Raw genomic sequence first — 15823 nt, 5'->3', positions numbered from 1 at the left:
CATTTGCGCAAAACGAAAAGCGCAAACCACCACATTTAACCATGGCAAGATGACTGTAAATATGGTTGAATACAAACAGTGTACTTATTCCCTCCATAAGGCAATCAAACAGGCAAAGCTTCAGTACAATGGCTCAGACATATGTATGAGACATATGTATGAGCCATATGACGTATGTGGCAGGGTAGTAGTAGGCCTGATTACCAACAATGAAGAGACAGCCTATAGGGAGGAGGTGAGGGCCCTGGGGGAGCGGTAACAGGAAAATAACCTCTCCCTCAACAAAACAAAAGAGCTATCCACATCGCCCCTAGCACATATCCATATCCTATCCATATCGACAGGACCGCAGTAGGGAAGGTGGAAGCTTCAAGTTCCTCGGCGTACACATCCCTGACGATCTGAAATGGTCCACCCACACAGAGAGTGTGGTGAAGAAAGCGCATCAGCACCTCTTCAACCTCAGGAGGCTTAAGAAATTTGGCTTGCCCCTAAGACCCTCAGAAAACTCCAGGACACCTACAGCACCGATGTCATAGGAAGGCAAAAAATATAATCAAGGACAACATCCACCAGAGCCACGGCCTGTTCACCCCGCTATCATCCAGAAGGCAAGATCAGTTCAGGTGCATCAAAGCTGGGACCGAGAGCCTGAAAGATAGTTTTTATCTCAAGGCCATCCGACTGTTCAATAGGCATCACTAGCCGGCTACCACCCAGCTACTCAACCCTGCACCTTAGAGGCTGCTGCCCCATGTACATTGACATGGAATCACTGGCTACTTTAATAATGGAACACTAGTCACTTTCATAATGTGTACGTACTGCTTTACTCATCTCATATGTAGATACTGTATTCTATTCTACTGTATTTAATGATGTGTACGTACTGCTTTACTCATCTCATATGTAGATACTGTATTCTATTCTACTGTATTTAATGATGTGTACGTACTGCTTTACTCATCTCATATGTAGATACTGTATTCTATTCTACTGTATTTAATGATGTGTACGTACTGCTTTACTCATCTCATATGTAGATACTGTATTCTATTCTACTGTATTTAATGATGTGTACGTACTGCTTTACTCATCTCATATGTAGATACTGTATTCTATTGTTCTGTATTTAATAATGTGTGTGTTTACGGACATATTCAATCTGCGCCTTGGTCCGACCATCATTATTACGAACAACGTGACAATAATTTACTGTATCACAATTCCGGTGGGTCAGAAGTTTACATACACTGAGTTGACTGTGCCTTTAAACAGCTTTGAAAATTCCAGAAAATATGTCATGGCTTTAGAAGCTTCTGATAGGCTAATTGACATAATTTGCGTCAATTGGAGGTGTACCTGTGGATGTATTTCAATGCCTACCTTCAAACTCAATGCATCTTTACTTGACCTCATGGGAAAATCAAAAGAAATCAGCCAAGACCTCAGAAAAATCATTGTAGACCTCCACAAGGCTGGTTCATCCTTGGGAGCAATTTCCAAACGCCTGAAGGTACCACATTTATCTGTACAAACAAGAGTACGCAAGCATAAACACCATGTGACCACGCAGCCATCATACCGCTCAGGAAGGAGACGCGTTCTGTCTCCTAGAGATGAATGTGCTTTGGTACGAAAAGTGCATGTCAATCCCAGAACAACCGCAAAGGATATTGTGAAGATGCTGGAGGAAACAGGTACAAAATTATCTATATCCGCAGTAAAACACTTTCTGGAGAAATGTCCTCTTGTCTGATTAAACAAAAATAGAACTGTTTGGCCATAATCACCATCGTTATGTTTGGAGGAAAAAGGGGGAGGCTTGCAAACCAAAGAACACCATCCCAACTGTGAAGCACGGGGGTGGCAGCATCATGTTGTTTGGGTGCTTTGCTGCAGGAGGGACTGCTGCACTTCACAAAATAGATGGCTTCTTGAGGAAGGAACATTATGTGGATATATTGAAGCAACATCTCAAGACATCAGTCAGGAAAAGCTTGATCGCAAATGTGTGTTCCAAATGGACAATGACCCCAAGCATACTTCCAAAGTTGTGGCAAAAATTCACCCAACTTATTGCGGGAAGCTTGTGGAAGGCTACCCGAAATGTTTGACCCAAGTTAAACTATTTAAAGGCAATGCTACCAAATACTCGGTTTTTCGGATGACTGCCTTGCCTGGTTCACCAATTACTTTGCAGACAGAGTTCAGTGTGTCAAATCGGAGGGCATGCTGTCCGGTCCTCTGGCAGTCTCTATGGGGGTGCCACAGGGTTCAATTCTCGGGCCGACTCTTTTCTCTGTATATATCAATGATGTTTCTCATGCTGCGGGCGATTCCCTGATCCACCTCTACGCAGACGACATCATTCTATATACTTCCGGCCCGTCCTTGGACACTGTGCTATCTAACCTCCAAACGAGCTTCAATGCCATACAGCACTCCTTCCGTGGCCTCCAACTGCTCTTAAACGCTAGTAAAACCAAATGCATGCTTTTCAACCGTTCGCTGCCTGCACCCGCACGCCTGACCAGCATCACCACCCTGGATGGTTCCGACCTTGAATATGTGGACATCTATAAGTACCTAGGTGTCTGGCTAGACTCTAAACTCTCCTTCCAGACCCATATCAAACATCTCCAATCGAAAATCAAATCAAGAGTCGGCTTTCTATTCCGCAACAAAGCCTCCTTCACTCACGCCGCCAAACTTACCCTAGTAAAACTGACTATCCTACCGATCCTCGACTTCGGCGATGTCATCTACAAAATTGCTTCCAACACTCTACTCAGCAAACTGGATGCAGTTTATCACAGTGCCATCCGTTTTGTCACTAAAGCACCTTATACCACCCACCACTGTGACTTGTATGCTCTAGTCGGCTGGCCCTCGCTACATATTCGTCGCCAGACCCACTGGCTCCAGGTCATCTGCAAGTCCATGCTAGGTAAAGCTCCGCCTTATCTCAGTTCACTGGTTACGATGGCAACACCCATCCGTAGCACGCGCTCCAGCAGGTGTATCTCACTGATCATCCCTAAAGCCAACACCTCATTTGGCCGCCTTTCGTTCCAGTTCTCTGCTGCCTGTGACTGGAACGAATTGCAAAAATCGCTGAAGTTGGAGACTTTTATCTCCCTCACCAACTTCAAACATCAGCTATCTGAGCAGCTAACCGATCGCTGCAGCTGTACATAGTCTATTGGTAAATAGCCCACCCATTTTCACCTACCTCCTCCCCATACTGTTTTTATTTATTTTTTTTCTGCTCTTTTGCACACCAATATCTAAACCTGTACATAACCATCTGATCATTTATCACTCCAGTGTTAATCTGCATAATTGTAATTATTCGCCTACCTTCTCATGCCTTTTGCACACAATGTATATAGACTCCCCTTTTTTCTACTGTGTTATTGACTTGTTAATTGTTTACTCCATGTGTAACTCTGTGTTGTCTGTTCACACTGCTATGCCTTATCTTGGCCAGGTCGCAGTTGCAAATGAGAACTTGTTCTCAACTAGCCTACCTGGTTAAATAAAGGTGAAATAAATAAAATAAAAATTTAAAAAATACTAATTGAGTGTATGTAAACTTATGACCCACTGGGAATGTGTTGAAATAAATGAATGATGAAATAAATCTTTCTCTCTACTATTATTCTGACATTTCACATTCTTAAAATAAAGTGATGATCCTAACTGACCAAAGACAGGGAATTTTTACTAGGATTAAATGTCAGGAATTGTGAAAAACTGAGTTTAAATGCATTTGGCTAAGGTGTATGTAAACTTCCGACTTCAACTGTATATATATTTCTTAATTCCATTATTTTACTTTTTGATGTGTGTATTGTTGTTAATTGTTAGATACTACTGCACTGTTGGAGCTAGGACCGCAAGCATTTCGCTACACCTGCAATAGCATCTGCTAAATATGTGTATGTGACTAATAACATTGCTAAATATGTGTATGTGACTAATAACATCTGATAAATATGTGTATGTGACTAATAACATCTGATAAATATGTGTATGTGACTAATAACATTTGATTTGAGAAGGAGGTGGAAGAGGAGGAGGAGGCCATGGACATGAACAGACACTCAGACAAACACTTTCTCCCTTAAGAGTCATACTGTATATTTATCTGAAAGACCAGGATAATTGAGAATGTATTTATTTAAGTAACCTGATGTTTCTCTCCCCCCTCCCCCCTCTCCTCCTCTCCCTCTTTCCACCTCCCCATCAGTCGTCTGGAACAGAACCTGATCAAGAACATCCCTGCTGGAGCCTTCTCTCCATACAAGAAACTCAAAAGGATGTGAGTCTGTTTTATATTCAATTCAATAGGATGTGAGTCTATCTGTTTTATATTCAATTCAATAGGATGTGAGTCTGTTATATATTCAATTCAATAGGATGTGAGTCTGTTTTATATTCAATTCAATAGGATGTGAGTCTATCTGTTTTATATTCAATTCAATAGGATGTGAGTCTGTTTTATATTCAATTCAATAGGATGTGAGTCTATCTGTTTTATATTCAATTCAATAGGATGTGCGTCTGTTATATATTCAATTCAAAAGGATGTGAGTCTGTTATATATTCAATTCAAAAGGATGTGAGTCTGTTATATATTCAATTCAATAGGATGTGAGTCTATCTGTTTTATATTCAATTCAATAGGATGTGAGTCTGTTATATATTCAATTCAATAGGATGTGAGTCTGTTATATATTCAATTCAAAAGGATGTGAGTCTGTTATATATTCAATTCAAAAGGATGTGAGTGTTATATGTATATTCAATTCAATAGGATGTGAGTCTGTTATATATTCAATTCAAAAGGATGTGAGTCTGTTATATATTCAATTCAATAGGATGTGAGTCTGTTATATATTCAATTCAAAAGGATGTGAGTCTGTTATATATTCAATTCAAAAGGATGTGAGTGTTATATGTATATTCAATTCAAAAGGATGTGAGTCTGTTATATATTCAATGTTGTGTTGTATAAATGATTGGAGACATGCTCAGGAATTCGTAATAAGGGGGTTTAATACTCCACCCAAAATATACAACATGACTTGGAAAAAGCACGGGGACGAAGCCCAGAACAAACGCATATACAAAAACACTGGGATGTAACCCAAACAAAAGAGCGAGGTTAAACCAATAATAAATAAGTAATAGGAATCAGGTGTAAGTAACGAGACAGTTCCATGACGCCTAGATGCCGGTGACGTAGACCTCCGGAACTGGTGCACGGAATGAGCAGCAATACTGGGAGAAACCGTGACCGTACCCCTACCCTGACGCGCTGCACCAGCAGCGGGATGACACCGGCCTCGAGGACGACCACAGGAACATGGTACGGGTCGGTCAGGGCCAGCTGCAGCTGCCAAAGTTGCTTCGTCCTCAGACGGGCCAGTTGCAGCTGCTGAAGTTGTGTCGGCGACAGACATGCCAGTTGCAGCTGCTGAAGTTGGGTCGGCGACGGACATGCCAGTTGCAGCTGCTGAAGTTGTGTCGGCGACGGACATGCCAGTTGCAGCTGCTGAAGTTGTGTCGGAAACGGACATGCCAGTTGTGGCTGCTGAAGTTGTGTCCGCGACGGACATGCCAGTTGCAGCTGCTGAAGTTGTGTCGGCGACGGACATGCCAGTTGCAGCTGACGAAATTGCGGCGGCATCGGACATGCCAGTTGCAGCTGACGAAGTTGCGGCGGCATCGGACATGCCAGTTGCAGCTGACGAAGTTGCGGCGGCATCGGACATGCCAGTTGCAGCTGACGAAGTTGCGGCGGCATCGGACATGCCAGTTGCAGCTGACGAAGTTGCGGCGGCATCGGACATGCCAGTTGCGGCTGACGAAGTTGTGTCGGCGACGGACATGCTAGTTGCGGCTGCCGAATTTGCGGCGGCATCGGACATGCCAGTTGCAGCTGACAAAGTTGCGGCGGCATCGGACATGCCAGTTGCAGCTGACGAAGTTGCAGCGGCGTCAGACGGACCAGTTGAAGCTGCGAAGTTGCAGCATCTGACGGAGCAGTTGCATCTGCCAAAGTTGCGGTGGTGTCAGACGGGCCAGTTGCAGCTGTGTCAGAAAGGCCAGTTGAAGCTGCCGAAGCTGAGGCGGTGGACGGGCCAGTTACAGCTTCCGAAGTTGCGTTGGCATCCGACGGGACATTCCCGCTGTCTCCATTTAGGGTGGGTTATTCTGTCACGTTGTATAAATGATTGGAGACAGGCGCAGGAATTCGTAATAGGGGGGTTTAATACTCTGCCCAAAATACACAAAAACACAGGGAAACACAGGGAAACCAATAATAAATACCCACGAGACCCACAATACTCTACACGGGGCGAGAAGCGTAATAAAAAATGCACAACAATACACGGGGCGAGAAGCGTAATAAAAAATGCACAACAATACACGGGGCGAGAAGCGTAATAAAAAATGCACAACAATACACGGGGCGAGAAGCGTAATAAAAAATGCACAACAATACACGGGGCGAGAAGCGTAATAAAAAATGCACAACAATACACGGGGCGAGAAGCGTAATAAAAAATGCACAACAATACATGGGGCGAGAAGCGTAATAAAAAATGCACAACAATACACGGGGCGAGAAGCGTAATAAAAAATGCACAACAATACACGGGGCGAGAAGCGTAATAAAAAATGCACAACAATACACGGGGCGAGAAGCGTAATAAAAAATGCACAACAATACATGGGGCGAGAAGCGTAATAAAAAATGCACAACAATACACGGGGCGAGACCCGAAATAACAAATGCACAACAATACACGGGGCGAGATGCGTAATAACAAATGCACAACAATACACGGGGCGAGACGCGTAATAACAAATGCACAACAATACACGGGGCGAGATGCGTAATAACAAATGCACAACAATACACGGGGCGAGACGCGTAATAACAAATGCACAACAATACACGGGGCGAGACCCGTAATAAAAAATGCACAACAATACACGAGACAAGACCCGTAATTACAAATATGTGTCTCTAATGTGGTAACACATTTGGCGGGAGATTAAGAAGTGTTGCTCAGTTTCCACCTCATTTTGTGGGCAGTGGGTACATAGCCTGTCTTCTCTCTCCAGGTCTGCCTATGGCGGCCTCTCTCAATAGCAAGGTTATGAGCACTAAGTACATAGTCTGTCTATAGCCAAGGATTTTTTTAATTTGGGGTCAGTCACAGTGGTCAGGTATTCTCCCACTGTGTACTCTCTGTTTAGGGCTAGCATTCCAATTTGCTCTGTTTTTTGGCTGATTCTTCCAGTGTGTCAAGTAGTTATCTTTTTGCTTTCTCATAATTTAGTTGTGTCTACATGTGTTTCTATCCTGGGGCTCTGTTGGGTTCCTTTGTGTTTGTGAACAGAGCCCAAGAACCAGCTGTCTGAGGGGACTCTTCTCTAGGTTAATCTCTCTGTAAGAGAGTAGTGGAATGTGTGGGCATCACTTCCTTTTAGGTGGTTGTAGATTTTACCAACTCTTTTCTGAATTTTGATAACTAGTGGATATAGTCCTAATTCTGCTCTTCATACATTGGGTGTGCAGGGTGAATATGTGGTCTGCCGTACGGTATTTCGGTAAGAAGACAATTTAACTTCTTTGGGATAGGGGGCAGTATTTTCCTGTCCGGATAAAAAGCGTGCCCAAAGTAAAAGGCCTGTTACTCATGCCCAGGAGCTAGGATATGCATGGTAGTATTGGATAAAAAAAACTCTCTAAAGTTTCTAAAACTGTTAAAATAATGTCTGTGAGTATAACATAACTGATTTGGCAGGTGAAACCCCGAGCACAATCCATCCAGGGAAACATTTGTTTGAGGTCATTGTGTTTTCCAATGCTTTTCTGTGGGAAACCTGATTTATTAGGGCCCCGATTGCAGTTCCTATGGCTTCCACTAGATGTCAACAGTCTTGAGAAATGTTTCAATGTTTTTCTTTTGAGAAATGAAGAAGTAGTCCTAAGGTCTCTAGTCTTTTGGTACGCGTGAACAAGAGAACGCTCCGTGTTGTTTTTCTTCGGTACGCTCCAAATAAATGTACATTTTGGGGATATAAAGAAGGAATTTATCAAACAAAACAACCATTCATTGTGTCACTTAGACATTTGGGATTGCAAAAAGATGAAGATCTTCAAAGGTAAGGCATTTATTATATTGTTATTTCTTACTTTTGTGTCGCACCTGCCTGATTGAAAAATGATTGTCATGTTTTTGTATGTGGAGCGCTGTCCTCAGATAATCGCATGGTGTGCTTTCACCATAAAGCCTTTCTGAAATCTGACACAGTGGCTGGATTAACAAGAAGTTAAGCTTTATTTAGATATATTACACTTATATATTTGTGAATGTTGAATATTTATATTTCTGTAGTTTGAATTTGGCGCACTGCAATTTCACTGGATGTTGTCAAATCTATCCCGCTAACGGGATTGGAGCATTAAGGGATCCCATTTGATCCCATGGTAATTATTTGGGTAAAATTTGTCTCTACTTTTGTGGATTGGGGTGATAAGTCCTTGGTTCCAAATATTGGGGAAGATGCCAGAGCTAAGGATTATGTAAAATAGTTTTATAGCTATTTGGAATTTGTGGTCTGTGTATTGTATAATTTTATTTAGGATATTCTCAACATCACAGCCTTTTGGGGTTGGAGGGTTTGTATTTTATCCTGTAGCTCATCAAATGTAATAGTAAAATCCAGTGGGTTCTGGTAGTCTTTAATAGTTGATTCTAAGATCATGCATATATTTTTGCTGTTTGCTCTTTGTTAATAGGGCCAAAAAGATTGTAGAAGTGGTTTATTCAAACACATCTCCATTTTTGATAGATAACTCTTCATGTTGTTGTTTGTTTAGTGTGTTCCAATTTTCCAGAAATGGTTCGATTCTATGGATTCTTCAATTACATTGAGCTGATTTCTGATGTGCTGATCCATCTTTTTCCGTTGTGTATTTCTGTATTGTTTTAGTGATTCACCATATTGAAAGAGTAGGCTCAGGTTTTCTGGTTTTTAGTTGGATAGGTTTCTCAATTTCTTTCTTAAGTTTTTGCATACTTTATCAAACCATTTGCCATTGTTGTTCATTTTCTTAGGTTGTCTGCTTGACATTTTTAGATTCGATAGGGAAGCTGAGAGGTCAAATATACTGTTTAGGTTTTCTACTGCCAAGTTTACACCTTCACTATTACAGTGAAACATTTTGTCTCTCTCTCTCTCTCTCTCTATCTCCAATGTTCTTCCAGTGATCTGAGCAAGAATCAAGTCTCTGACATTGCTGCTGACGCCTTCACTGGTTTACGCTCCCTGACTTCACTGTAAGTGAATATGCTGCTGCATCATAACACACACATACACACACACACACACACATACACACACACATACACACACACACACACAGTGTAGAAATAAATAAAGACGTCTTCCGTCTCACTGGCAGGGATAATTAGAGTCTGGTGGTGGTGGCACGGTGCTCCTCCATGACAGCTGACTCTAAGATGGTAGGACAGCCAGGTGGAGCATGGCAAAGCAAATTAGAACCCAGTGTCTAACAGCACAACACAGTGGTTAGGCTAAACGTTGTACAAATGGTCATGTGACAGTGGGAGCTTAACAAAAGAATCCTTTAAAATCACTGTAGTGATGTGACGAAGACGCCGCCCGACGGACAGCAGCGGACACACAAGCCTCTGCATATTATATAGCCAATCAGCAGACAGGACAGGGGATTCATCTTCCTATGTCTGTGGTCTGCATCCAAAATGGCACCCTATTCCCTACTAAGTGCCCTACTATGGGTCCTGGTCAAAACGAGTGCACTTTATAGGGAATAGGCAGCCATTTGCTAAACAGACTGTGTGTCTGGAGGCCTGACGCCAATAACAGCACCGGGCTGAAAGAGACTTCATTTGCTCAGAATGTCATGAAATATAAGTGTACATGTCATGTACTGTCAGGCTGGGAATGGGAGTACTGGGGGAAACTGATAGTACACATGTAGAATTACAGGCGCAGGCACACACACACACACACACACACATGCACACACACTGATCCATCTTTGTTGAGATCCTCTACAATGTCTGCACTATGTATGTGTCTCCACAGGGTCCTGTACGGGAACAAGATAGCTGAGATTCCTAAGAGGTTGTTTGATGGGCTTGTCTCTCTGCAGCTGCTGTAAGTACACAGGGTCTCCCTTTGGAAAATCTGGCAACAGACAAGTGACCGGAAAGATATTTTTATTTATTAGACGCTTGAGAAATGCACCGGCCGTCCGTATGTATTGGGTGCGTAACCCTTTAGGGCCCACCCGCTCAGCCAGCACCATCAATAAACGAGAGATATTGGCCAAATGAGCCACATTTACATCTCCTTAAAAACAACCTATAACTAATGACCAAAACACTATTGGTTGTGTTTCTATGTGTAGCAGAACGTTGTAGCCTATTGGTTTTTACTTTCCTGATACTATAATTCTCCACCTCACGGCTCAGCTGAGATTCCTAAGGGACCGTTTGACTTGTTTCTCTGCAACTACTGTCAGTACTACTGATGTACACTGCTCAAAAAAATAAAGGGAACACTAAAATAACACATCCTAGATCTGAATGAATGAAATATTCTTAATAAATACTTTTTTCTTTACATAGTTGAATGTGCTGACAACAAAATCACACACAAATTATCAATGGAAATCAAATGTATCAACCCATAGAGGTCTGGATTTGGAGTCACACTCAAAATTAAAGTGGAAAACCACACTACAGGCTGATCCAATTTTGATGTAATGTCCTTAAAACAAGTCAAAATGAGGCTCAGTAGTGTGTGTGGCCTCCACGTGCCTGTATGACCTCCCTACAACGCCTGGGCATGCTCCTGATGAGGTGGCGGATGGTCTCCTGAGGGATCTCCTCCCAGACCTGGATTAAAGCATTCGCCAACTCCTGGACAGTCTGTTGCGCAACGTGGCATTGGTGGATGGAGCGAGACATGATGTCCCAGATGTGCTCAATTGGATTCAGGTCTGGGGAACGGGCGGGCCAGTCCATAGCATCAATGCCTTCCTCTTGCAGGAACTGCTGACACACTCCAGCCACATGAGGTCTAGCATTGTCTTGCATTAGGAGGAACCCAGGGCCATCCGCACCAGCATATGTTCTCACAAGGGGTCTGAGGATCTCATCTCGGTACCTAATGGCAGTCAGGCTACCTCTGGCGAGCACATGGAGTGCTGTGCGGCCCCCCAAAGAAATGCCACCCCACACCATGACTGACCCAACGCCAAACCGGTCATGCTGGAGGATGTTGCAGGCAGCAGAACGTTCTCCATGGCGTCCCCAGACTGTCACGTCTGTCACATGTGCTCAGTGTGAACCTGCTTTCATCTGTGAAGAGCACAGGGCGCCAGTGGCGAATTTGCCAATCTTGGTGTTCTCTGGCAAATGCCAAACGTCCTGCACGGTGTTGGGCTGTAAGCACAACCCCCACCTGTTGACGTCGGGCCCTCATACCACCCTCATGGAGTCTGTTTCTGACCGTTTGAGCAGACATATGCACATTTGTGGCCTGCTGGAGGTCATTTTGCAGGGCTCTGGCAGTGCTCCTCCTGCTCCTCCTTGCACAAAGGCGGAGGTAGCGGTCCTGCTGCTGGGTTGTTGCCCTCCTACGGCCTCCTCCATGTCTCCTGATGTACTGGCCTGTCTCCTGGTAGCGCCTCCATGCTCTGGACACTACGCTGACAGACACAGCAAACCTTCTTGCCACAGCTCACATTGATGTGCCATCCTGGATGAGCTACACTACCTGAGCCACTTGTGTGGGTTTTAGAGTTTGTCTCATGCTACCACTAGAGTGAAAGCACCGCCAGCATTCAAAAGTGACCAAAACATCAGCCAGGAAGCATGGGAACTGAGAAGTGGTCTGTGGTCACCACCTGCAGAACCACTCCTTTATTGGGGGTGTCTTGCTAATTGCCTATAATTTCCACCTGTTGTCTATTCTATTTGCACACCAGCATGTGAAATGTATTGTCAATCAGTGTTGCTTCCTAAGTGGACAGTTTGATTTCACAGAATGTAATGACTTGGAGTTACATTGTGTTGTTTAAGTGTTCCCTTTATTTTTTTGAGCAGTGTATAATATTGTGTATTTCAGTAAGTACACATGTTTCTTCAAGGGTGAACTTACTATCTTTGTGTGTGTGTGTTTGTGTGTTGCACAAAGCTAATTCACTCTGGAAAAGGGTTACGATGCAGAGCACATAGAGAAGCAATAGGTAATGTTGTGCTTCATAAAACCAGTCAATCACAGGGAAGCAGAGAGAGTCGAACATCAAACCCCTTTTCGAGTGTATAATGGACCATTTGGGCCGATGTGTGGCCATCAGAGAGAGAAGAGAGGGATGAAACAATGCTTTTGTTTCTTTCACCGGAGAGGGAGCACCTTACGCAACATCATTAACATTTCAATTGGACCTGATTACAAAGCAGATCTCTCACACCTAGTTTTATTGATGTAGACATGGAAACGTAGCTCAAACATAATGACTGTGTTTAATGGTCTAACTTAAGGAAATCTGCTGCTTTTTAATGCTGCTGGCTGTTTGTGCTTGTTGAATCACACACATACACACACACTGTAATGATTTGGAGGATGGATGGGGAATGAATGATGGAGAAATGGGTTCCTTTCTCTTCCTGGAATGTCAGCAAGTGTTTCCAGTAAAGTGGAGATCAGCATATTATAAACACACAGCAGTACGGCCCGCTGCCTGCCTGGCTAGCATGGCTGGTATGGCTAGCATGGCTGGTATGGCTAGCATGGCTGGTATGGCAAGCATGGCTGGTATGGCTTGCATGGCTGGTATGGCTAGCATGGCTGGTATGGCATGGCTGGTATGGCTAGCATGGCTGGTATGGCTAGCATGGCTGGTATGGTATGGCTGGTATGGCTAGCATGGCTGGTATGGCATGGCTGGTATGGCTAGCATGGCTGGTATGGTATGGCTAGCATGGCTGGTATGGCATGGCTGGTATGGCTAGCATGGCTGGTATGGAATGGCTGGTATGGCTAGCATGGCTTGTATGGCATGGCTGGTATGGCTAGCATGGCTGGTATGGCTAGCATGGCTGGTATGGCTAGCAGGGCTGGTATGGCTAGCATGGCTGGTATGGCTGGCTGGTATGGCTGGCTGGTATGCTTGGCACCAAGGATATAAATGACTTGCTACGTTTAAGTAAATACTATAAGGCCCTGGAATGGATAGGCCTGTTCTTATAGAAGTTTGTTTGAATAAAAACAACTCCCCAAACCAGTGTCTGTTGCCGATCCCAAAAACACATGGGAAATCTTCCTTGCTTTTCTTTCTTTCTTCGTTTTTTTCTCTGTTTAGTTTCCAATCCCTCCCAAATGTAATTAGTTTTCCCTGCAAGCATCCTAATAATGTGTGTATTTTCTCTGCGGCAAACCCTCATTAGAAAGCCTCTCAATAATTGAACTAACTCGGCTCAGTGTTAGTCAACTGTCAGGCAGGCTGAGAGAGAGAGAGAGAGAGAGAGAGAGGGGGGTAGAGAGGGGTAGAGAGAGAGAGAGGGGTAGAGAGAGAGAGATAGAGAGGGGTAGAGAGAGAGAGGGGTAGAGAGAGAGAGAGGGGGGGGGGGTATAGAGAGAGAGGGGTAGATAGAGAGGGGGATAGAGAGAGAGTTGCATTAGCTAATGGACAGAATGGGGGAAGGATAGCTACAGATGTAGGATCGTAATGTAATCACCCTAAAAACGTTAAACTTGTAGTGTATTTTAATTTTAATTTCCACTTAGAATATTTCCTTATGAAAAATCTATCAACACCTACTGTACACAGATGTCCATTAATTATAATCCACCTAATAATTCACATTTCCTGTTTCTGCAGGATATCACAGATTTCTACTGTTTCTGCAGGATCATTTTCCTGCTGTAGCAAACTGGCTCAAATTGAGATCCTACATCTGTATAGACAAATAAATAGAAATACTAGAACAGGTATCCCCATTCAAGGGAGATGAATCACCTTTCAGCAGGACAATAACCTAAAACACAAGGCCACATCTACACTAGTTGCTTACCAAGAAGACAGTGAATGTTCCTGAGTGGCCAAGCTACAGTTTTGACTTAAATCTGCTTGATTTATTAAGCAGATTTAAGTCAAAACTATTCACAAAGCTATACACAGTGTCGCAGTGGGAAATTCAAACATTGCAGATTGTAAAATAAATGTTTGATGGAACAGCATGCTGATCAACTACCAATACATTGTTTTTGAATGTACAACTGTCCAGTATAGCCTACCTGAACCTGCATGAACCGTCCTCTGCTCTCTCCCAGCTTGAATAGAAAGTTGTTGTGCGTAAAACCAGTCTATTAATGTCAAATAATACAGCCACCCTCAAAACCCTAGCTTACTAGGGACTGTTTTATTATGCAGTGTACTATCTATAGCTATATACTGTATTTAGCTGCTCTTTACAGTCAGTTCACCCTCAAAACCCTAGCTTACTAGGGACTGTTTTATTATGCAGTGTACTATCTATAGCTATATACTGTATTTAGCTGCTCTTTACAGTCAGTTCACCCTCAAAACCCTAGCTTACTAGGGACTGTTTTATTATGCAGTGTACTATCTATAGCTATATACTGTATTTAGCTGCTCTTTACAGTCAGTCCACCCTCAAAACACTACCTTACTAGGGACTGTTTTATTATGCAGTGTACTATTTATAGCTATATACTGTATTTAGCTGCTCTTTACAGTCAGTTCACCCTCAAAACCCTAGCTTACTAGGGACTGTTTTATTATGCAGTGTACTATCTATAGCTATATACTGTATTTAGCTGCTCTTTACAGTCAGTCCACCCTCAAAACCCTAGCTTACTAGGGACTGTTTTATTATGCAGTGTACTATCTATAGCTATATACTGTATTTAGCTGCTCTTTACAGTCAGTCCACCCTCAAAACACTACCTTACTAGGGACTGTTTTATTATGCAGTGTACTATCTATAGCTATATACTGTATTTAGCTGCTCTTTACAGTCAGTCCACCCTCAAAACACTAGCTTACTAGGGACTGTTTTATTATGCAGTGTACTATCTATAACTATATACTGTATTTAGCTGCTCTTTAGGAACTTTTTAGAAAATTCACACATCAAATAGCCAACAATGATGAAAAAGTAGTCGGCTTGAGGATAACTTCAGCCACTATATATTGTTGAAAGGGGTTTGTCTGGCTAATAGCCTACACAAAAGGGTGGCAATATTCAAGATAAATGAAATGTAATCCAACTTGAGAGACTCCCTGGCCTCTGGTCTCCTGTAGTACTCTCTTTTTGTGTGCAAATGTTTTCTCCACGGCCTGTAGGTCCAGGTTGCAGGCCCCACTGTTTTCTGCGCTGAGTATTGCCAACCCAGACTTTCCTGAGACATTGTGCATTTTATGTCCGTCGAGCTGTACACAATGTAAACGTAGTTTTGAATGCTGCATGCCGAGATATACCAGGGATTAGAGACTGTTGATATTCTAATCACACAACTCAAACGCCGGTTCACCAGTATGAACCAAATCACAAACCTGTTTTTTTGTTCGAACCCTCAAGTACTGTTGTCTGCTAAGATGTGAGAGGCTTAATTAAAGATGGTGCGGAACTTCTGTTTTTGAAGCACCACCCCCTTTCTGCCCAGTTCCCCTGGTGTTGCTACGGCAATCAAGCTGTTTTTACCCGCCCTGTAA

At 43.1% G+C, this 15823-nt stretch overlaps 1 protein-coding gene across 1 annotated transcript in view; it reads left to right on the top strand.

Annotated features, from left to right (window-relative positions):
• slit3 (slit homolog 3 (Drosophila)) overlaps positions 1-15823 on the top strand; it is a 443755-nt gene that overhangs the window by 302313 nt on the left and 125619 nt on the right. The window contains 3 exon segments of the mRNA XM_036969807.2: positions 4256-4327; positions 9297-9368; positions 10162-10233. Of these exon segments, the coding sequence (XP_036825702.2) occupies positions 4256-4327; positions 9297-9368; positions 10162-10233 (216 nt within the window).

Source organism: Oncorhynchus mykiss, chromosome 25 (assembly GCF_057628025.1).
Source record: "Oncorhynchus mykiss isolate SJ-2025 chromosome 25, ASM5762802v1, whole genome shotgun sequence".
NCBI classification, from domain to species: domain Eukaryota; kingdom Metazoa; phylum Chordata; class Actinopteri; order Salmoniformes; family Salmonidae; genus Oncorhynchus; species Oncorhynchus mykiss.
This window is presented reverse-complemented; position numbering and strand designations above follow the sequence as displayed.